The following is a 22,300-nucleotide window of genomic DNA, read 5'->3' on the forward strand; positions in this document are numbered from 1 at the left end:
TGGGTGTGAGAAGTGCCATCAGCTGAATACTTCCCTCAGTGCACACAGAACTGATGGTCTATGGGTTGTTACTTATTCACACTCAAACCAGCCATCATCAGGCCTAGCTGGTGTTGTGTGCTCAGAAAATGCAAATCAGTGCTCACTTCGGCAGCACATATACTAAAAAAAAGAAAATGCAAATTAGTTTGACCACCAGCCTGAGTAAAACATAATCCCTAAAGAATCTGTTTGGTTAAAAAAAAAAAACGATACCACGTGTTGTGATGAATGTTGGAATATCTCCCTTATCATTGGATCAAGAGCCAAGTGTATTTTAAAAGGTTCCAAGGCATAAAAAAACATACTCCAGCATTATTCACAAAAGCCAAAAGGCAGAAACAATGGAAGTGGCAATAGGTGGATGAATGGATACGCAAAATGTGGTATGTGCATACAGTAGAGTATCATTCAGCTTTAAAAAGAAATGGAATCCTGTTGCTCCAACTTGAGGACACTGTGCTAAGTAAAGTAAGCCAGTCACAAAGGAACAAATATTGTATAATTCCACTTATGGAAGGCTCCTGAAGAAGTCAAATTCACAGAGACAGAAAGTGGAATGGTGGTCGCCAGGAGCTGGGGCATCAGGAAATGGGAGTCATTGCGGGGTGGGTACAGATTCTCAGTTTTGCAAGATGAGGAAGTTCTGGAGATCGGTTGCACAACAGTAGGAATGTACCTAACACCACTGAACTTTACATCTGAAAAGGTTAAGATGGTAAATTTTAGGTTATGTGTATGTCACCACAATTAAAATGTAAAAAAAAAACAAAACAAAACAAATAAAATCCAGCAACAAAAACCCCCCAAAAACCACTTAAATGAGGGATGGGTGAGAGAAGGGAAAAGGGATGGGGGTGGGGCAGTGGCTAACAGATTAAAATTTGTTGAGAGATTCTGAGTTTCTGCTGGGTTGCCCTGTCAGTCCCCAGGCTCCCAGGCTCTGGGCCGCCCTGTCTCCTGAGTGTCGAGCTTTCCCCTGTTCCCTAAGGAAGGAGAGGCGGCCAGCAATGTAATTCTTTTCTGCGTTGATCTCAGATACCACTTTTAGCATCTCATTCCTGTCTTCCCTAGAATGGGGGTCTTACGGACACCATCCACACTTCCACTGATGTCATGGCTTAAAAGAAATACAAAGTCGTACTTCCTCAGGAAAATGCTGGAGGTCCTGGATTTAAGTCAATGACATGACTTCCTCCCCAGCAGCTGCTCCCATCCCTGGATCTCACCTTAGCCTTGCGCTTGCTGTCATCCATGATCATTTTCCAGTCTGAGCCATTGTTGCTGTACCCGATCTTGAATTTCCTCATGAACACCTTGTTTTCCCTGTGCTTCCCCCCCTGAATGATGATGCCCCTCACAATCTTCTCTTCCCCCAGGTCCACTTGGAGCCACTCGTTTATGTATGGGTGAGGAGCAGGTGGCAGTGCCCAGCCGGAGCGACTGGTTACCAGGCGAATATTTTCAGGCATCCAGTTTCTGTCCCCTTGGTTTGATGCTGTTATCTGGGAGTCAGAGATCAGTCCAGACACCATACCCAACATGCCAGAGCAAGGATAATCTAGAGGGTGGAATGAAATAGATGATGTAAAATGATTTTCTATAACTCTCCATGCTTAGAAAGAGAATACCACAGACTGAATAGGAACATTGTACCCATTCATATACATTTTTAAGTCTCTGGATCATTTGACATTAAACCAAAGCTCTCCCTCCCTCAAACCTTTCTCCTAGACTTATAGCACTCCCTCCCACACTCACATTCCAAGAAGGAAACTCTTCCGTGAAGATATACATTTCCCCATTTTTGAGTTCTTCCAAGCTTAATGTCAAAGTACTGATGTTCCAGTCCCTTTGGTATCTAGAACTTAGCCCTAGATCCAGTACAGGCCCTGCCCAACAGAGGTTCAGTTTATGATAGGCTGGAGATAGGAAATCAGTAATTCCAACAGCCGGAGGCTGTTCTGCCCACCCCTTGTTCTAACTGCTGTAGGAGCTTTCCACACGAAAATCCCATTGTCGTCACAAACGTACCATGTCCAAACCCAAACGGTCCTTTTCCCCTTGATACTGAATCTCTTTATCAAACTCTGTGTTTTAACCAGTGGAACCGCCAACCAGCTAGTTTCTGCCTAGTCATCTAGTCTTTCTCTATTTTATATATTCCATTCCTGTTCTGCTACTAAATCCTGTCATATTTTCATTAAAAAAAAAAAAAAAAAAAGTATGTTGGTTGGTCCTGCCTTGTGGTCCTCATTTCCTTTTGGCATTACTCTGGTCTGCACCCTCCTGGCCAAGGTGCTAACTGGTCTGGTTGGCTTGTCAGACCCCAGTTATGAATCTATACCATCCATAACTGCCAATTCACTTTCCATAAAAAATTTTTTTTTGCAATGTCATTCTTAAGCTCAAAAATCTTCCATTGCTAAGTAAAATAAGCCAGACACAAAAGGACAAATATTGTATGATTCCATTGATGTGGGGTATGGAGAGGATTCAAATACACAAAGAGAGGAAGTAGAATGGTGGCCACAGGAACTGGTGGGAGGCAGGAATGGGGAGGTGGTATTTAATGGGTACAGAGTTTCAGTTTGTGATCGTGAAAAGCTATGAAGATGGAGTGTGGTGATGGCTGCACAATAATGTGATTGTACTTCACACAACTTAATTGTACACTTAAAATGGCCAAAATTATAAATTTTATGTGATGTGTATTCACCACAATAATAAAAGAAAGAGAGCTTTAAAAAATTTCCATGTCCCCCCATTATTTATAGGACTATATAAAAAGTCTATCCAGCCTTTGAAATCTTCATTTTGGTTTCATTCTGTTTATCTAATTTTGTTTCCTCTTACTGACAGCATATTTCAGTGAATCCATCTTTTTGTATACCCTAGATACAATCCTCATCATTATCTTTGCTCAAAATGTTCCTGCTGCCCCTTATCCTCCTGTTGACAGAGGTAAGTTCTGCTGAAATTTTAAAACCCATCTTAAACACTTCATGAAAACGTCTGAAACTATTCTAGCCTTTATTCCAAAGTCTCCCTTGTCAGAAATATGATTGCATGTGCAGGAAGTAGCACACAGTTTAGCATTAAATTGTTCTCTCCATGCTTTAAGATTGGTTATCTTGCATCCACAGCTAAATTATAAATTTCTCGAAAGCAACAAACAGCATCAGGGGCACCTGGGTGGCTCAGTCAGTTAAGCATTCAACTTCGGCTCAGGTCATGATCTCAGAGTTCGTGGGTTCGAGCCCTGCGTCAGGCCCTGTGCTGACAGCTCAGAGCCTGGAAGGAGCCTGCTTTAGATTCTGTGTCTCCCTCTCTCTCTGACCCTCCCCTGTTCACTCTCTGTCTCAAAAATAAATAAACATTTAAAAAAAAAAAGCAACAAACAGCGTCAGATCTTTTTACATCTTCTGCAGCAGTCCAAGTAGCTTCTGAGCATAAGGAGAGTATCAATCATTGATTAATTGATTGGCCACTTAATAACAAATCATTCAATTATTCTCAAACCTGTATGCTCAATCAAAGACATGCATAAGAATGATAACCTATTTTTCTTTGAAACAACTCAATTCTGCATAATATAACTAAAATTTAGCTTAAAAAATATAGCCATCCTAAATGAGAGGCATGCATTTAATGAGATTAAACTGTGTCCATGTTATCAGCTGGTCTTTAAGAGTTAATTGCTCAGATACTTTCCACTGAGTCGTACATGTCAGGTCATGCCATTTCTTTATCCGTCATGCCATTTCTTTATCCAAGCATTCAGTCCTGGCTCGGAATTATGCATGTCCTGTCTTCCATACTGCAGCCTTGAAAGCCTCTCCTCATTTTACCCCATTTGTGACAGGCATAAATAATGGAATAAAAAACTTCCTTATGGGGGTGGGATGGAGGGAGGCTTTCTTTCATTCTGTTCCCTCCACTAGGAAGTCCCCATTATCTTGCCCTTCCCACTACCTAAACCACTACAAATCTTGAGCCATTTTTTAATGCTACAATTTTCCCAATATTTCCCACTAGGCATGGTTTTCTTTCTATGAGAATCTTCTTTAGCACTTTTGTGCATTTCTCTATATTGATGACCCTATGCAGCTCCTTGGATCGCTGCTACTGGCCTCACCGGATTTTGTCTTTGAGGACATGAGCCAAGTCATATTTAAATTTTTTCTAGGACTCCTTGAGCCCTGCTTTCTATGGTATTTACTTAACAAATATTTGATAAGTGAATCAACTTATTAACACAATAAAGGCAACTGCCATTTTTCTCAAGCACCCTTTCCTGTAATTCAGTCACAGTAGCTGCTCTTGGCTGGGACCTGGATACAATAAATTCAATGAGGATTAAAAAAAAAATTATACAAAGTCTATGAAATTGTAGTGCTAAAAATAGAAGTCACATTTTTGGTCACTGTGGTCACACCTGTCTGATTCAAAATCAGCTTTTATAAAGAAAATGTTTAGCTAGTAATAAGTACCAGATGTTACCATCTGGACAAAAACACAATTAACTTGAATATTGTAAGGAGAGCACAACCCTTACCAGATTAACGTCCTTTCTCTAATGCAGACTTGGCTAAGGCAGAGTTTACATATCAACAAACCTAGTGATGCCCAGCCCCCATTCTGCTAACATATCCACAGTACAGTTAGACCCTTGTTCCTTCTATAAGTCTGCCTCATCCAAAAAAGAACAGTGAAGAGGCACATTGATTTGCCTTTAACTAAAAATTAGCACTTTTAACAATGTTAAATAACAATTATTAATTCAACAATTTAATAACTCACTTTTAGCAACGATTAGGAGAAAAGTTACACTAACATTTCAAGGTTTGAATAAGATGCTAGGATCTAGTTCTATTCTTCCATAGCAGGCTTGCTCAGATGTGCTTTAGCCTGGCTGCATGTCAAATCCTTTGGAAATAGTGTTGCCAAATTTAGCAAACAATCAAAGAAAAACAACAAAACAGGAAACAGGATGCCAGACTAAATTAGAATTTAAAATAATGAATAATTTTTTGGTATAAGTATGTCCCAAATATTGCATGGGACATACTTATACTAAAAAATTCTTTGTCATTTATTGGCATCAAATTTAACTGGACATTCTGTATTTTACCTGGCAACCCTGTTTGAAAACTTAAAAAGCAATATTAGATGGAAGGGAGAGATGAGTTCTGTGGTGGGGAATTAAGGTCATTCTTTTCATTGATATATTATGGTAAAATTATACAGTTTTAATAGGAAAACTGAGATATACTGGTAAATCAAATACTCTGTTTTAGAGAATGAGAGGGTTCATTCATGATAACTGCATTTGATGGGTGAAACTGAGTGAGCATAATTTAATCTTCCCATGATGACTCAGGATATTGTGGCACCTGAGATCATCCCTCCAAACTTTGATTAACACAGGAACACACTGATGTGAGCAGAAGTACCAGTGAAGACACTTCTGGTTAACAAACACAAGTTAAACGAGTTTGTGGTATGTTCTCATACATCAAGCAGTAATCCTCCAAGACTATCTTCCCCACATATCCATATTTGCCGAAATGATGAAGCCTGCTTTGTCAAAATAATGAAAATGCTCCTTTGGCAATCACCTTTAAAACAGAATGGTTTTTGCTCCAATCTTGTTTTCTTTATATCTCTACATGGTGACCACACTGTATACTCTGGCTTCTCTAGGATTATTGTATTTCTAAAAAATAATTTCTGAATACAAAAATTAGGTTAAAACTTAAGGGCTCTGGAGACTTCGGAAGTCGAGTGATGTATTCACAGGATAACTTAATTCAATAGTTTTTGTTTGTTTTAATCCAGTTTAAGTTAGGAATTGCCAACTGAAGAGGAGAGGGTGGTATTTTGAAATTCAGTCATTTGTGGATAGAACTGCAATTCATTCATCCATTCATTCATTCAAAAATAAATGTATTGAGCACTTGTTCCAGGCATACAGGATACAATAGAAAGTAAGGCAAACATGGCCCCTGCTTTCACGGATCTTACAGTCCAGCAGGGACACTGCAGCCTTGTTCTCTTGCATCAGTCTCTATTCTGAGGGGACTAGGGCCTCTGAAAGCTGAAAACTATCTGCTTCTGGTCATCAAGAAGAAAACTCTGCTTGCTGGGACTTGTCCTAGGTTCAGTTCATGCAGTACCATTCACTGTGTAATTTACTGGGTACCATTTAGTTAACACTGACTCTAGGCCAAGTGTATTATAAATACTTTCAATTTAATCTTCATTTCAGCTGAATTAAGGTTAATCTTACTGACCAGGAAATGGAGTTCAGAGGGACAAAATGTCTTGCCCATGGTCTCACATTCACCAAGTGGACAGTCGAGAGTGAGGCCTGGATAGATGTCTGCACACTTTCTGTCCACGTGACCGTCCTTATAACATGCTGCCTTCCCAAAAATCTGCCTTGGTCAGTTATTTGGAGATTGTAGCTACCTTACTAGAGAGAAGTATATAAAATATATCAGGGGTCATGATAAAAATACTAGCACTATGAACTTAAAAGCAGTATCTTTTTTGGGAAAAAATAGCTCCTTAAAATAATAGTAAAATAAAATATATGTGAAAATAGTGTATGCTATTTTAGACATCTATGTTTAAATAAATAAACTAGACATTTAATTAGTCCTTTAACATTGAGTCATGTAACATTTTTGGTTTTAAAATCCAATAAAGTATTTGCCTTCTTCACCTGTGAAGACTCACACACCTAGAATGAACTCTCAGGGAAATCCTTGTGAAAATGGAAAGAGAGGTTCAAATTTAAGTGTGTTTTATTGAACTAAAAGGAGAACTTCAGAAATCAGAGTTTAGACTAATACGTTTGGAGTCTTTACAAAGTTACTTCTTCTTCGTCTTCTTCTTTTTTTTTTTTTTTTTGGTGCAATGACATTAGATTAGAAATGAGCCAGAAATTATTTCCACCCTGACCTCAAATGGCCTTGTTTCTACAAATTTATGAGCAACTTCTGAAATTTGTAATTCTCTGAAAATGACCTAGAACTTTTCTCATGTAACTGCTGATCAAAAAAAAGCCAAGGTTATATCTAACTTTTCAACATCCCTTCTTCCTCCAAACCTCTCTCCACCCAATTCCTGCCTCCAAGGCCTTGAACTTTCTTAGTCTTAGGTCCTGAAACAATAAACAAACCTGTCTCTGGTATGGAAATAAATATGATTTTGGTAAAATCAGGTGTCAGTTATTACTTGCCAAAATGGACTCTCCTATAAACAAGGATAGTTTTTTTCTCCTTAGTTTTTTCTTGTGGTGCTCTTGTCCAAATGGCTTGTAATTTCATTGAAAATTGCCCAGGTGGTGGGGCTTTTGTTTTTGTTTTTGTTTTTGTTTTTTTTTAAATTCAGTAGTTTCCTTGTCTCGATATAATTATCCTACAAAGGATAAAAATAAAAACAATAGTACTAGCATTCATGGAAGAAGAGACGAACTGTCCTAACTATGTACACTAACATAATATTAAAAGACAGTTCAGAGACTTTTAAAAGTGGTTCACTTTTAATTACTTTTTGGTGAATCAGTTACTGATTCCATTTAACTTTTAAACTTACACTGAAGTTTACATTGTACTGCTTTGTGTGTGTGTGTGTGTGTGTGTGTGTGTGAAACCTTTGCAATGTATTTACTTAAATGGAGAGGAATTGTGGCCTGACTAGTATTTACTTCAGAATACAGAATGGTGGCACAGGAAGATCAGTGAATCGCCAGAGAAATGCAGTGAGAGTGACAGTGACGACAGTTCTTTTACTTCCAGCTCTGTCCCGAGCTGGCCCACTTTTTTAGCCATTTCGTGCCTCCAGAGTACACCTTCATCTCTCAAATGGGTATAATCCCTCTACTTACATCAATTTAACAGAGATTTTTTAAGTCCTGTGAATGTCAGAAGAAACAAACAAAAAGAGAGGAAACATTGACCGATCAATTTCTAATATTAGTGTATGCATTCAATAAAAGAGGGATAGATATTGAGACAAAAAGTTGTCCAGGTAGAGTGAGTGAAGAGAGAAATTCTCATAAGTTAAACTCCTTCTTGACTGTGGCTGACAGAGCCAACCATAGGCATCAAAATGAAAAAGGTGGAGAGCATGCCATGCAATAATTTTTCATTGCAAATCGACTAAGCACCTGTCAGTGTGCCCTGCACCCAGGAAACAGGGATGAAAAGCACAGTGCTCACCATCATGGAGCTTGGAGTCAAGTGGAAAGGTGTCGCTTAGCACCAGGCTGTGCTGAGCACTTTATATCCACGAGCTACTCCATTATCACAACAATCCTGCATGGTGCATGATGACTGTTTTCTAGTTGAGATCACTAAGGCTTTGAAAGACAATAAATTCCCTCACAAAATAAGCTAGTGAGGAGTATCAACAGCATTTGAACGCAGATGTCTAAACTCAAAGCATATGCCCTTAACTACCAACTGAAAATGACCAGATTTATATAAAGAAAACGACCAGCTTTATATAAAATTATAAAATTCCCATTCATAAAATTATAAAAACTCCCTATACTGCAAAGCTTACATAAATCAAAACTGGGCCATCTTCAAGCTGGAGCTCACCTGTTATCTTGCAGCCATAGACTTCAAACCTCATAGATATGCCAGTTTCCCAAGTCACCGGTTTGATTCGGACAAATCGAGTTATTAGTGGTTTAGGGAAAACTCCAAACACAACATCTGTGGGGTTGGTGTTTCCCTGAAAGATCTATATAGAAAAAGAAAGGGTCCTTTAATGACAGACTCTTCAGATTTAAGACAAATACAAAAATATGTTTCCACAAATGCCTATAAAAATTATTTATAATTTCAGCATTGCCCATCAAAGGTTGAGGTGGCATTAGTAATTTGTCATGTTATTTTTTTCAAATGATGGCAATCAGAAGAAATCACGTGTAATGTAGAATGTTGTTCTAATCATCCATTCAATTTTCTGAGATCCTAGAGACTCCAAAAGCACTATTACAAAGACAACATTTGTTAAAGGCTACCTAAAAAGGCTATCCAAAAAAGTTGGAAATTATTAACTTTATCATAAGGACCTACATAATACTATAGACGGTGCATGGGAAGTCACTCTATTTTACTTTCCCAGGAACCCCCAGAAGGAGGACTTTTTGAGTTCAGTGTAGGGTCTGGCTTTAAAAAAAAAAAAATTTTTTTAACGTTTATTCACGAGAGACAGCACAAGCGGGGAAGTGGGGAGAGAGAGACACACACAGCATTTGAAGCAGGCTCCAAGTTTTGAGCTGTCCGCACAAAGCCCAACATGGGGCTCAAACCCACGAACTGTGAAATCATGACCTGAGCTGAAGTCAGATGCTTAACCAACTGAGTTACCCAGGTGCCCCCATAGGGTTTGGCTTTTTGAAAATTCTAGGTTATATTCCCAGCTACAGCACTGTGTCAAGTAGCTTCCCCTCTTTTAACTCCATTTCTTGATGGGAAACTTTATCCCTGACACCAACTAAGTAATGATCTTTCATCTTTTTTGGATATTGGTAAAATCATGTTTTAGTGGTCAAAATCAACATTGAGTTATAAATGATATGTAACTGGAAATCAGCTTTTCCAGGGCTCCTGCTTCTAGTTTTAAAAATGAGCCATTTTATTTTAAGAAAGATGAGGCTTGTAACTGCAAATATAGTAAGTGCCAGTCATGAATGAGTTTCCCACAAGGATGTGTCGGGACTACTCTTCCTGGGCGTGGCTCCACTGCTGTGTTCTTCAGCAGGTTCCATGCTGGAACATCCGGCACTAGACCCACCTCAGGAGGAACTAAAAGCCTCTACTTCCCTGTCTTTCACTTTGGCCCTGAACTGGGGATATCCCGTGTCAAAGTAAATCAGCTAGTGCTCTGCTTCTTACACAGCCACACCATATTCCTATTATGTTGTGTCACTTGAGCATTACTGAGTCCATTGGAGGCCTGGAGATTCCTCCCCACGTTTCCAGGTAAGTTCTCAGAGGAGAACCACAATTTCCCAAGACTTGTTCTTCCCCTGGGAGAAAGGACTTCTAAAGGTCGAGCTGATGTTTTTACTTCATTTAGCTTAAGTGGCCTGTGTGACTGAAGGTGGTCAAATGCTTTACAAAGTTGGCCGTTAGCCTGATCCCTCTCCAGAGATGGTTTAATATCATAATTTATCCTCGCCTGTGATGGCCTTTGGATTTCTGTCCTACTTTAGCAAATCTCTCTGGGAAACAATCTGTGTGGGAGCATTTTTGTGTGACAGAGAAGAATGGGCAGCTGCCAGAGGAAGCAGAGTCCCAAGCCATATAACGCTTGAAGGGTCAACAAGTCCACTTCAGGGAGAGCCTGACAGTCAGTTAAGAGCACTGCATGCCCCGGCACAGGCTGGGGGTGAACTCTGGCTCACACTGAGGGGACTTCACATTTGCTGAAAACCATGGAGGTACATACATTCCACTCAACATAAAGAGGGCTGCTGGCCTTGTCATTGGCTAAGAAAGCAGGGAAGGGGGTAGGGGTCAGTGTCTGAGAGGCCGCAAAGTAAAGGGAAAGGAGGGTGGACAACAATAACTGGATGCCAGGTGGACGTCTGGCTTGCATTTAGGTTCAATAAAAGTGCTCAGATGGATGTCGCACCTATATCTTTGCTGAATCCTTCTTTATTCTTTCTGCCTCCCACTCTGGAAGCCCTTCCATGTGCCAGGATGTTCCTGATAGTGGACCTAGAGTGAGCTCTGTGCATTGTCAGACACCCCCTCAGAACCTGGTGTGTGCTCTCGGACAGCCCCTTCTGGGCCATGCCAATGACTGATGGCCAGCGGCTGACGAGGACACCGTGGAGAAGTAGCACTCATGTTTTAAAGAAATGGCCTGAAGGCCTGAGGTCAGTTCTCCTTACTCTTCTTGTTGTGTCCTGGGCATTAATATCTTGTTTGTTTGTTTGTTTGTTTGTTTGTTTGTTTGTTTGAAATTAAAGCATGTCTTCAAAAATATGTCAAGATTAAGTCATGAAACTTAGGGTCAAATTTTACTTGCTAAAGCTTCACAAATGCTGGCTGTGAGGATTTTTCTTCCCCAGATGGAGGACTGGTTCCATGTCCTCCAGGGCTAGTCAGTGGCCTTGAACTTGCTGTCCATAGACCTTCCCTCCCACAGGGCAACTGTCTATATATCTACTTTCATTTTGTCTGCCCTAAATAAGAGTGGGGGCTTTGCAGCTAATCAAAAGGAATTAACAGTTCTCTCACTTCACACTATGGCTCTTCTTAGTTCCAGACCCAGAAGGAGAAAATCAGGCCATGCATGCTCAAAACAGAGACAAGGACATGTTAATTGGCCTCTTCCCAAACCCTGAATTTCAAGTTACCTGGATCTTTGCTACTATCCTTATCATTTCTGTGCATTTTATTTGGCCTTCAGGGCAAGCTTTTAGTTTTGGGGAAACAGTGAATATGAGATCTCAGAAATCTTTTGATGAGTAAATCAGAGCAAGCATAACTTCAAATAAACACGCAGGCTGAGAAAAACAACTCAGCTCCAAATGATTTAGGGCAGGGCACCCAGGGCAGGGCATGGTTGGTGTGTCTTCTTTTGTTAAGAGCAGTGAGGAGGTAACATCATGTCATTTGTGTGATCTGAGGGAACACTGTGAACTGCCTTTCTTCTATTCATTTTCACATAAACGGCCAAACACTCTTGTAAATTAGTTTGTGAGCCACAGAGGGTAGATGAAAAGGAGTTTTCTAAAACCAGCCCATGACTGAGAGGAAGAAAGAAGGAATCTATGAAAGACAATGAAGAAACACGGGGAAGCAAAACAGAACAACTCCTCAGGTTCTAAAAAGACAGTGCTTATCCTATACATGCTCAGTGTCCCCACGGGAGGGTTAAAGTGATTCTTGAGTCTAACACTTAATTTGGCTGGTATTGACTTTTCTAGGAAGCATCTGTATAATTTCCTCTTGGCTTCTGGATCTGGGAACATGAGACCCCTCCACCCCCACCCCTTGGTCAGATATAAACCTCAAATTGCACTTTTCATTTTAAATCAATCCCAAACTAAACCAGGCCAGACAGAAAGCTCCCAAACAAACAAGTAAAAATTGATCATCCGTTTCAAAGACTGAATTGGTCGAGGGGCTGACAGTGAAACTTACGACAGGTTTATTTCCTTCCTTTATGGTGATCCAGTCTTCCCCATTGGAGCTAATGTCTATTCTGTAAGTCTTGACATAATATTTCTTCTTGGTTTCCTTTGAAATGGCTCCCTGTGTCCCGACAGCAGTGACAAAGCGCAGAAGGCCCAAGTCTACCTGCAAAACAATACAAGCTTAGTCAATCATTCACCCTGCACCATCATAACCTGAAACATCTTTTCCCGTGGGTTCCACAGTGCAGTTTTCAGCCACCTGAGAGTTATAGGTCCTACTTCCACCTGGCATCAACATCCCCTAACTTCTCCATTTCATTCCTTCTAAAGAAAGGCATGGCTAGGGTTAAGACAGCAATTGTCCGAGTTTGGCAGTTCCAGGAAGAGACTGCTGCAACCACAACTGCTTGATCTTGGTACAAAAGTGAACACTGGTTTCAATATCATTTTGCTATATTTTCTAAGAGATTAAAAATTCTTTCCAAACAATGCATTGGTATGTGTTATTTTACAATTAGAAAAGATAAGATAAAATTAGAAAAGACAAGATAAACTTGCAAATTGGATGTTGGAGAGGCTTGGACTAAAACTCAGGTCTAATGGGCTCCCATTTCTCATCACTCTTCAGCATCTGTCCCCTTCCAGACAGAAACAAGAGGACTTCGAAAGCACTAGGAGTGCTGTGGTTTGGAGAATGGGCCAGAGACTTATAATCTGGAATGGAGGGGAGACCAGGAAGGCAAAGTAAGGATATCTGTTTCATCTTTAGATTTCTTTCTTCCCCATATCTTCCCATGGCCTCTCTTGCAGTTCAGCTCAAGAGGCAAGTGGATTCCAAGGCATCATCTGGGAAGGACTGATGCCTCCAAGTGACAATGGCTAGAGTTCACAAGCTCCTACTGTAAGTTTCCAGTGGAGAAGTTCCTCAACACTGTAGCCTCATCTTCATCTCTCACTAGCCTGTCTCGTACCCCTGAAGGTTGGGCTACTTGGAAAGCATCACAGCAGTGATGACAGAGGGTGACCAAAGCCTGAAGGTCCACGATTTCCTGGCAGAGGTGTGCAGTGGCTTGGGTTGTTCCTGTGACCCTGTGATATGAGTGGGTGGGGCAAAGATCTAAGCATCGGGCCCTCAAATCTCTAGTATTGGTTCTGCCACTAGCTAGCTGTTGGGCCTTGGACAAATCACTTCATCTTTAATGACTTTAGATTTCCAGTTCTTCGTCTGTTAAATAAAAGAGTTGGGCTAGATAACCTGGAAGGCCCCTTTCAACTCTGACTTCCTATGATTCCATGTACTCTGTAAAGTAAAATACTGTTGACCCTTGAACAATGAGGGGGGTTAGGGGCTCTGACCTGCTCCATAGTTGAAGATCAGTGTATAACTTTTGACTCCCCCAAAACCTAACTACTAATAATCCACTGTTGACCAGAAACCTTACAGATAATATAAATAATTGATACACACATAGTTTATATGTTATATGAGTTATATACTGTATGCTTACAATAAAGTAAGTTGCAGAAAAGAAAATGTTATTAAGGAAATCATAAGGAAATACACCTCCAGTACAATACTATAAAAAATACACTTTTTAGTGTGCCCCCATACTTCAAACCCATGTTGTGTAAGGGTCAACTACAGTGTTTTTTTTTCTTTTACTTCCCTTATTTCCATCATTAATAACCAAGAATAATCTTTAAAAACAAATTTAGTTCATTTATTTATTTTAAGAGAGAGTCAGTGTGAGTAGGAGAGGGGCAGAGAGAGAGAGGAAGAGAGGGAGAGAATCCCAAGCAGGCTCCACACTGTCAGTGCATAGCCTGATGTGGGGCTTGAACTCACCAAACTGTGAGATCATGACCTCGCATGCTGAAACCGAGAGTCAGACGCTTAACTGACTGAGCCACCCAGGTGCCCCAATAACCAAGAATGATCTTAAAACAAAAATCATTACTTGTTTCTATAGATTAGAAATGTTTTCAGTTTTTTTTTAGGGATACATTTGATTATTTGTTTAAAATTGTTTTCCTCCATTTGTCATACCCTCTATTGTATTTCTGTATAATGCAAATACTTTAAAGAAATGATACAAATATATGGCAAATACTTTTGAAAGTTTTTTTTAAAAAATGTTTATTGATTTATCTGGAGAGAGAGAGATAGAGTGCAAGCAGGGGAGGAGCAGAGAGAAAGGGAGAGAGATAATCCCAAGCAGGCTCCACACCATCAGTGCAGAGCCTGATGTGGGGCTTGAACCCATGAGCCATGAGAACATGAGCTGAAGTCAAGAGTTGGATGCCCAACCAACTGAGCCATCCAGGCACCCCTGGCAAATACTTTTTACAGGACACAGAAAGTAATTGCATATCACAACTGCTTAACAGTAACAAGATGTTTCAACAGTACATTCATTATTAGGTAATAGAATGCCATTTTCCAATGAAAATAGCAACAAAAGCCAAAAGAAAAAAAAAAAAAAAAAGAAAGAAAAGAAAAAGAAAAAGAAAAAGAAAAAGAAAACAACCCCCTCCCCTGCAGTATACCCTCTACCTACCACCAAAACTTCTGAATCCTGCTTTCCACTTACTACATGACAACCCAATTTTCAGAAAACAAAATTTCAATTAACCCTCCAGTCCTATAGGCCATGGACACCTAAATAATTTCCATTTTATGTACACTCAGCCTCATGAAGAATGACTATTGTCTTTCATGAATTGCTTTTTCCTGAAGGCCCTTAGAGTAGTTAAATCAACATATTGCCAATTCACTTCAAAACTGAACACAAAGTTAAATCCAGGAAAAACAGCTGTATTACTAGCTCATAAAAGCCAAGTTGAAGTCACACAATTCAATAATAGGAGACTTCATCTAGAAAGGAAGAGGATACCATTCAATGTAAAAACATCTTTATCTCATTTACCTGATTTAAATTTTTTTTTAACGTTTATTTTTGAGACAGAGAGAGACAGAACATGAACGGGGGAGGGTCAGAGAGAGAGGGAGACACAGAATCCGAAAGAGGCTCTAGGCTCTGAGCTGTTAGAACAGAGCCTGACGTGGGGCTCGAACCCACAGACTGTGAGATCATGACCTGAGCTGAAGTCGGACACCCAACCGACTGAGCCACCCAGGCGCCCCTCATTTACCTGATTTTAAAGATGTAAAGTCTATGCTCTGGTTGCTATTACCAGATTTAAGAGACAAAATGAGCAAGACTTTAATAGAAATTAATATTTTTGGATAATGGTAGATGCTTTAATTTTAACAAATAAATATTTACCCAACACATTTTTATCAAGTGCCTGTACTTGCTATTTAAATTTTTTTCTGAAATTTGAGTTTTTTTCACAAGTGAACTATAATACGTTGTATGAATTTGTATACAAAGCTCAAAAAAAGGAGGCAAATCCACGTTTGCCAGATTTAGCAAATAAAAATATAGACTGTTAGGTTAAATTTGAATTTCAGCGCAACAACAAATGTTTTTAGTACATGTACGTCCCGTGCAATATTTGGGACATATGAACAACTGGTCCATTGTTTACTTGAAATTCAGATTTAACTGGATGTTCTGGCAACCCTAAATCTAACTCTATTCCAGACAAATAATCAGGTGATTTTAAGTTGCCGCAAAAACTCTCTGATTTCCTAACGCTGCAATCTGAAAGTTAATGGGCACTCTGGACATGGTTGCACTCAACAATTTCAACTGTTTTCAAATGCTCTCAGAACACTTAGTGCTTTACTGACTATCCATTGAGTCATGCCCAATGCCATATCCACTTTCAAGCTGAAGGGCCCTTCAAGTCTTGACGTCCAAGGGAGCATGAAGCAGAGCTATTTAAATAAACTCTTCCTGTCCAACTTACAAATGGCTCTTCAGTTTGGAAATGATTAAATTCTCAAGAGTGCACATTCAGCTTAGGCTGATTTGAAATAACTCTAGTACTTCATTCCCTGGCTGTCCTTTTCCTAATTTTTAAACTTTGTTTTTAGGGTAAAATTTGGTTACCAGGTAGGAGAGAATTTAATTGGTAGTCAACTGGAAGAACCCTAGGCATTAGAAACAACTGACTTAAAGGAAGGAGCAACAGACTGGAATTAACTGGGTATCCAACAGGGGAAACGTCCAAGGTCCCAGATAGAAAGGCCCTAAAACATGTACACGAATCACTTGTAAAAAAGAAAAAAATATTTTCTTTTCTCAACAGCAATGAAATGCATTAGCAACCTCCTCTTGTAATTGCATAAAATTTCCTGCTGTGCTTTAAAACTCTGCAGATTCTCTTGTTTATACCGCACTGGGATACTTGAAATTTCATTTCATTTTTCTTCCTCACATTACTGCCACTGGGTTTAGTAAGGATGAATGACAACCTCACAAAATGATCAGGGCTGGGGCCTGAACCTTTGCAATTAAAACCGGATGGTAGCCAGAACTCTACCAAGACACAGCCTCCCTATCACTGCGGGAATTCTCATGGGCAACACCAGGGGTGTTCTTTCAAGTCCTTCTTCCTAGGTATTTTTGAGGAATGCCCTAACAACAACCCTGGAGTGACTCACTGGGTTTGGGAGAGAAGCAAAACCATCAGCCTCAGAAGCTCTGCTGGGCACACTTCCCGTGTCTGTGTCAGGAGACTCAGAAGGACTCACTGCCTAAAGCCTGGGTGTTTACACCATTCTCACCGGTGAAGCCAGCTCTGCTAACCATGACGTTGGCCTCCATTGGCCTTTGTAGTCCTACCTGCTGCATCTATCCCTCTCCAACCATCCCTTCCAGCCACGTGAAATTATTTGTTATTCCTAACACAAAATAAGCCTTTCTGTTTCCCTGTTTTGCCACGTGAAGTTCTCTTGACCTAAAATAACCTTTTCCTCTTTTCTGACAACAAATCACTCTTTCGTCTTTTCAGTCCGGTAGATAGAATGAAGTACCTTCTTCCCCCGGGATGTTTGGGGGATAGCTCATGTCTCCACCACCGAACCCATCAGGTTGCGTCTTTGCTCTACTTCCATACAGACTTTTAGGATTTCTTGCAAGGGACATCTGCTTTTCTATATAGAAAAGTAATAGATGTCTATTGAAAATGTATAAGCTGCAGAAAAGATTAAAGAAGAAAATAAAATCTCCATAAGACCAACATTAGGAGAAAGCCACCAATAATAGCCTTCCAGAGTATTCTTTCCTATGCAAACTATATGTGAATGTTGTGTTGTATGTTTTATTAGTATCAGAAAAAATGAGGTCATATTAAGTCTATGTTTGATGACCTGCTTTTTGTTTAGTTTTATGAATAGAAGTTTTTGCCCAAAGTATTTTCAGTGGCTTCATGGTGTTCCACAGTATGGTTGTAGCATGATCTGTTCAACCTGTGAACATTTTTATTCAACCTAACTGACATTCATTCAGTGAACACTTAATACCACTCATCTTTTAAGTTCTGTATCAAGTGGTGAGGATATAAAGAGCAGTCAGAGTGTTGGAAACACAAACACATGATGACAGAATGGGGCAATCAATACACATGAAATGTGATCCAGCACAGGGGAAGGAGTAAAATTTTACCCAGAGAATTGGAAGTTGGGGCACTGCAGACATTTCACTGCAGACTTTGATGTCTAAGATGGGTATTGAAGGGTACCCAGTAGAAGTGGACAAATGGGCACAAAGGGAAGGAATGTTCTGGTGAGAAGGAGGAGCAGGAAGTGCAGAGGTAAGCAGGAGGAAATGAATGAATGAAATAAATGGACCCTAAACAACTTACTGTGCCTCCCTCACCACTATAGACATTATTTGTTAAGAAGTGTATGGCTCTTTAAAGAGTATTGTGCTCCGGTCATTTTCAAGCCAAAAGAAATAGTTTTCACAAAAACCTTTCCAAATCAGCCACTGGCCATCCTCTTGCTGGTTTAGCTTTTTGAATTATGATGAGCTCTTACCAACCTCACATCATAATAGACAAGATTGGTGACCCAAGACAGGCGGCTGGAAAGACAAAGATATAACCCCAGAATTGTTTTACATAATGCCACCCCTCTGTGTTTTGGAGGGTTCATCATCCTGAACGATAATTCCTTTCTTTCCATAAAAACTCATTCACACAATAACCATAATTAAGTAACCTGCTTTCCCTAAATCCAATCAGCTCTGTTCCAATCACTATCTTCTTATTTTGAAAGAATATCATTATTTCACAGCTGCTTTATTTTTAATTGGAAGATGGATGTGATTTTACAGCTGAGTTTGATGCACTTCTGTTTGACATTAAGGGTGATGGTAAGGGGGTGTGATGATGGGACGGGTATGCATGGAGCCGAGCATCAATGCATTAGGCTAAAATTGTTGAATGTTTCACTCTGTGTGTGTGATGCACATAAACATCTGGTACTTATCTGGTAGTATGTAGACTATTTTGCAGAAGTCTAGCATGCTACTTTTGAGTTCTGTCGGCCACTCTCTGAGTTAGCTTACGATAGCTTACCCAATATATCCTGTTTCCAATATAAATATAAATATAAATATAAATATAAATATAAATTCTAACACTGCTAGTAGAATGTCTACCCACATCTTACTTTCACTGTGCTCTATCCTCAAAGAGAAAATATTGTCAGACAGCAGATGCAGAAGAGGAAAGCCCAATTTTCATTTCGGGTTTGGGGAGAGGTGCAATAGTAAAATCCTGTCCTCATCCACTTCTGGGGGGGGAGGGGGTAGAGAGCTAGCAGCACCTGTGGGGTGAGGACCCCCTACAGCACGGATCCTGACCATGATCCTGACTCAACGTTTGTTGTAAGATGTCTACAGGTATAATCCACATGCACTTTATGGCCATGGCATTGTCTTAGTAATGGCAGGAAACACATTCCCCAGATAAAGAGAAGCCAGGAGAGGCACACATTTTACTGGGAATCACTTTTGGACAAAGCACACATCTTAGCATTGTGTAGTAAATCACGTAGCAAACCTTTGCAAACTACCATTTAAACACCAGCATGCAGCCTCCGAGCCATGAAATGAATATCGTTGCTTTCTACAATAATACATAACCAGCCATTGGTAATGTCATAATGTGGAAAGCCTCATTTCTAAAATGAAAATCTGTCTTGCTCAATAAAATACTGCCCATTGAGGTAGCATTGGTAAGGAAGCGTTTACCATCTTCTAACATTCCCATAGCAGGTCAATACAAGAGCCTGAAAAAATAAAGGACAAAGAACTGAAGTCTGATTAAAAACAGGAAAAATACTTTGAAGCAGGGGGAGAGTGTGTTGGGTTTTTTTTTTAGAGCATCTCTGATGACTCAAAGAACTGTTTAATTCATCACTAGACACCACAAGCTAAAGAAAATATTTTTTAAGTAATTGTCTCATTTCCTTAGATAACACACATGTTTTCTGATAGAGCCTGGTCATTTGAACATCAATGCTGTTGTAGGATCTGAGGGCTTAATTCAAGCATCTGATCATTGCATTCCTTAACCTAGCATCTTGGACTTTGTATAGTTACCAACTGGAATATAACCACTTTATAGCCAGTGACATAATTCTCTATCTATGTGTTTTTTCACTATTATTGTATTACATAAAAAATATACTTATGGCTGAAGTTACTATATTAACAGGAAAACCACAGGGCAGTCCCTATGTATCAGGCATTTATTAAGGGCTAAATTTACAAGATTATCTCTTTGAATTCTCAATAGTCACACATGGAAGATTTTATGGGCAAAGCAACTGAGGAACTAACTGGTGGGTGGACCTTGCCCAGAGTCACAGAGCTCACCTGTGACTGGGCCAGGACTTACCCAGAGGAGACCCGTGGCCCATGTACAAACACTCACCCATGCTGTTGCACCATCTGTATTGCAAAAACTTGATAAGTATTGAAAGAATTGTTTTGTCAAGAATAATGAAATCTGATCATTCTTTTTAAAAATTACGTTTTTGTATAATCATAGAAAATATGAAACCATTTATGATTACCTTGACTGTGGGTTTAAAATTTACACAGGCTACCAGAAAGCAAAACTTTGCAAATGACTCAGTTATGCTGTTGAAAAATAAGATGGTAGGGATGGATTGTTTTAAGCAAAAGATAATGAGGAAATATTTTTTAAATTCTGGTAAAGAGTAAAAATATCCAAGTATGAGAAAAGTGCAAGGCAGGAAGAACCTTACCTATTTTCTTTTCTGGTCTTAATTGCCTGTATTAATCTCTCTCTGTCTCTTTTCTCCCCCATAGCTAAATTAAAGGAAAGCATTTTTCTTGGGTGGAAACAAACTACTGGTTATAACAAAACTCCAGTAGTACAACAATCCTACATGAATGAACAGATGAATTCTTCTATCGGAAGATGTGAGCCAGCCAGTTAGAATAACATTAGATAAGGATGTAACAGCAGAAACGCAATGGAAAGCCTGGTTTCCCTGACTTGCCACTATACTTCCAGCATAAGAACAAGGACAGGGGCAAGAAAAACCATGTCCCTAAACAAGGGCAGACCTTTGTCTTTTTTTGGCTAATAAAGAGAGACAATGCTTAAGTGGGTTCCTTTGTGTCTGAATTTATTGCACATTCTTTCTATCTCATGTTAATTTTTTTGGGTATAAATCAGAAACAACTAATTAAAAAAGTAATATTTAATTCTGCTATGTTCTTTGAACTGGAGTTCCATCTGGTTCTGTTTAAATAGTAAAATCTGCTGTAGCTGTTAAAATTGGCAAGTGGCATAGGCAAAAAAAGAAACAAAAGGGACTCCGCGCAGCAGGTTAATACTTTAGCATTTCAACTAGAGTCATTTCCAGAATCCAGCTACTCAAATCACTCCAATATGGAAACGATAAAGATGGAATGTTCTAGAATGGAGGCACCACCACTGGTCTACATTTCCTCCATGTGATAGATACAGGCTTTGAAGATAGATTAGGCTTTGAAGATCTTTGGATTGACAGCAGCACATGGGACTGTGACACCCACCCGAAAATGCTCAGCTTAGTTTATGAAAAACATCTTTAAGACACGTATGAGCAGAAAGTCTTCACATATTCTCTGCAAAACCTGAGGGTATTTTTCCTTCTAGATTTTCTTGAACAGATATAATTGTGTGCAGAAAACCCAGACAGTTATTCCATTTGAATTCCTCTCTTACTTGAGAAACCTCTAAAATCTGGACATTAAGACACACTGTATTATGTAGATAAACATTAATTACTGTTCTTCTTCTTAAAAACGTTTGGGGGCAAACTATAAACAAATAAATGGAGCGAGGGAGCATGCTCACAATTAGGGCACGTTACACATCATAGATGTTCAAGCTGAAAGTGTGAAATTAAATTGAAGGATCTCAAGTGTCCAGTAAAAGCAGCTAATCCATTAAACTCAACACACATGTACTGTTTGCCAGGCTCTGGAAGCAGGTAGGCCTATGTGGAAATAATGATAACACAAGGCTGAAAGTAAAAAACACCACCATGTTGACAGATGAGGCATTATGGGATTCCAAAGAAGGAAGATTCCTTCCAGGAAGAGAAAGAACAGGGTTTATGGTAAAAGGGTCATTTGAATCAAACTGGATCTCATAAGATGGGGTAAGATTTTGGCAGGGGAAGGGGCCAAGATTGTTGAGCTAAAGGCAGAATCAACTGGAAAAATATCTCACCCAACTGTCTGTATTTTGAAATACTGGATATGATGAATATTTTCTTTCTATCTAATATCTCCTGGCAAAGTTGCTTTAGAGATCAAGGTTAAGTGTCCTCCCTGCCCCCTCCCCCTAGCATGTATCACTCTTTGCGTGGGCCTTCATGTGGTCCACAAGTCCAGGCCAGGAAGGGCGTGGCTAGTGACAGAGAGACAATGACATCTTATTTGTAATTAAGCTTTAAGCTCATGAGCATGTACTGTGTTGCTGAGATAATCCTGCTGAAATACGGGCTCTCCCTGCCTCTGGGAATCCAAGCATTCCTGGGAACATACCTAAACCTCAATCTGCATGAGTCAGGGACTTCTCTCTTGAGCTCTAATGGCACACTCTGCAGTCTTACCCTAAGTTTATATCTACATTTAAAAGAAA

General features: G+C 39.7%; 1 protein-coding gene across 4 annotated transcripts in view; it reads right to left on the reverse strand.

The window, feature by feature from the left end:
• The window catches only part of NRP1 (neuropilin 1), a 138,398-nt gene that overhangs the window by 29,033 nt on the left and 87,065 nt on the right, over positions 1 to 22,300 (reverse strand). For all 4 annotated transcript variants that reach the window (XM_042991401.1, XM_042991400.1, XM_042991399.1 and 1 more), the window contains exons 7-9: positions 12,222 to 12,377; positions 8,655 to 8,799; positions 1,269 to 1,600 (exon numbers count right to left, since the gene is read on the reverse strand). In XM_042991401.1, the coding sequence (XP_042847335.1) occupies positions 1,269 to 1,600; positions 8,655 to 8,799; positions 12,222 to 12,377 (633 nt within the window). The remainder of the gene's footprint in view (positions 1 to 1,268; positions 1,601 to 8,654; positions 8,800 to 12,221; positions 12,378 to 22,300) is intronic.

The sequence above is a fragment of the Panthera tigris genome, chromosome B4 (assembly GCF_018350195.1).
Source record: "Panthera tigris isolate Pti1 chromosome B4, P.tigris_Pti1_mat1.1, whole genome shotgun sequence".
Lineage (NCBI taxonomy): Eukaryota > Metazoa > Chordata > Mammalia > Carnivora > Felidae > Panthera > Panthera tigris.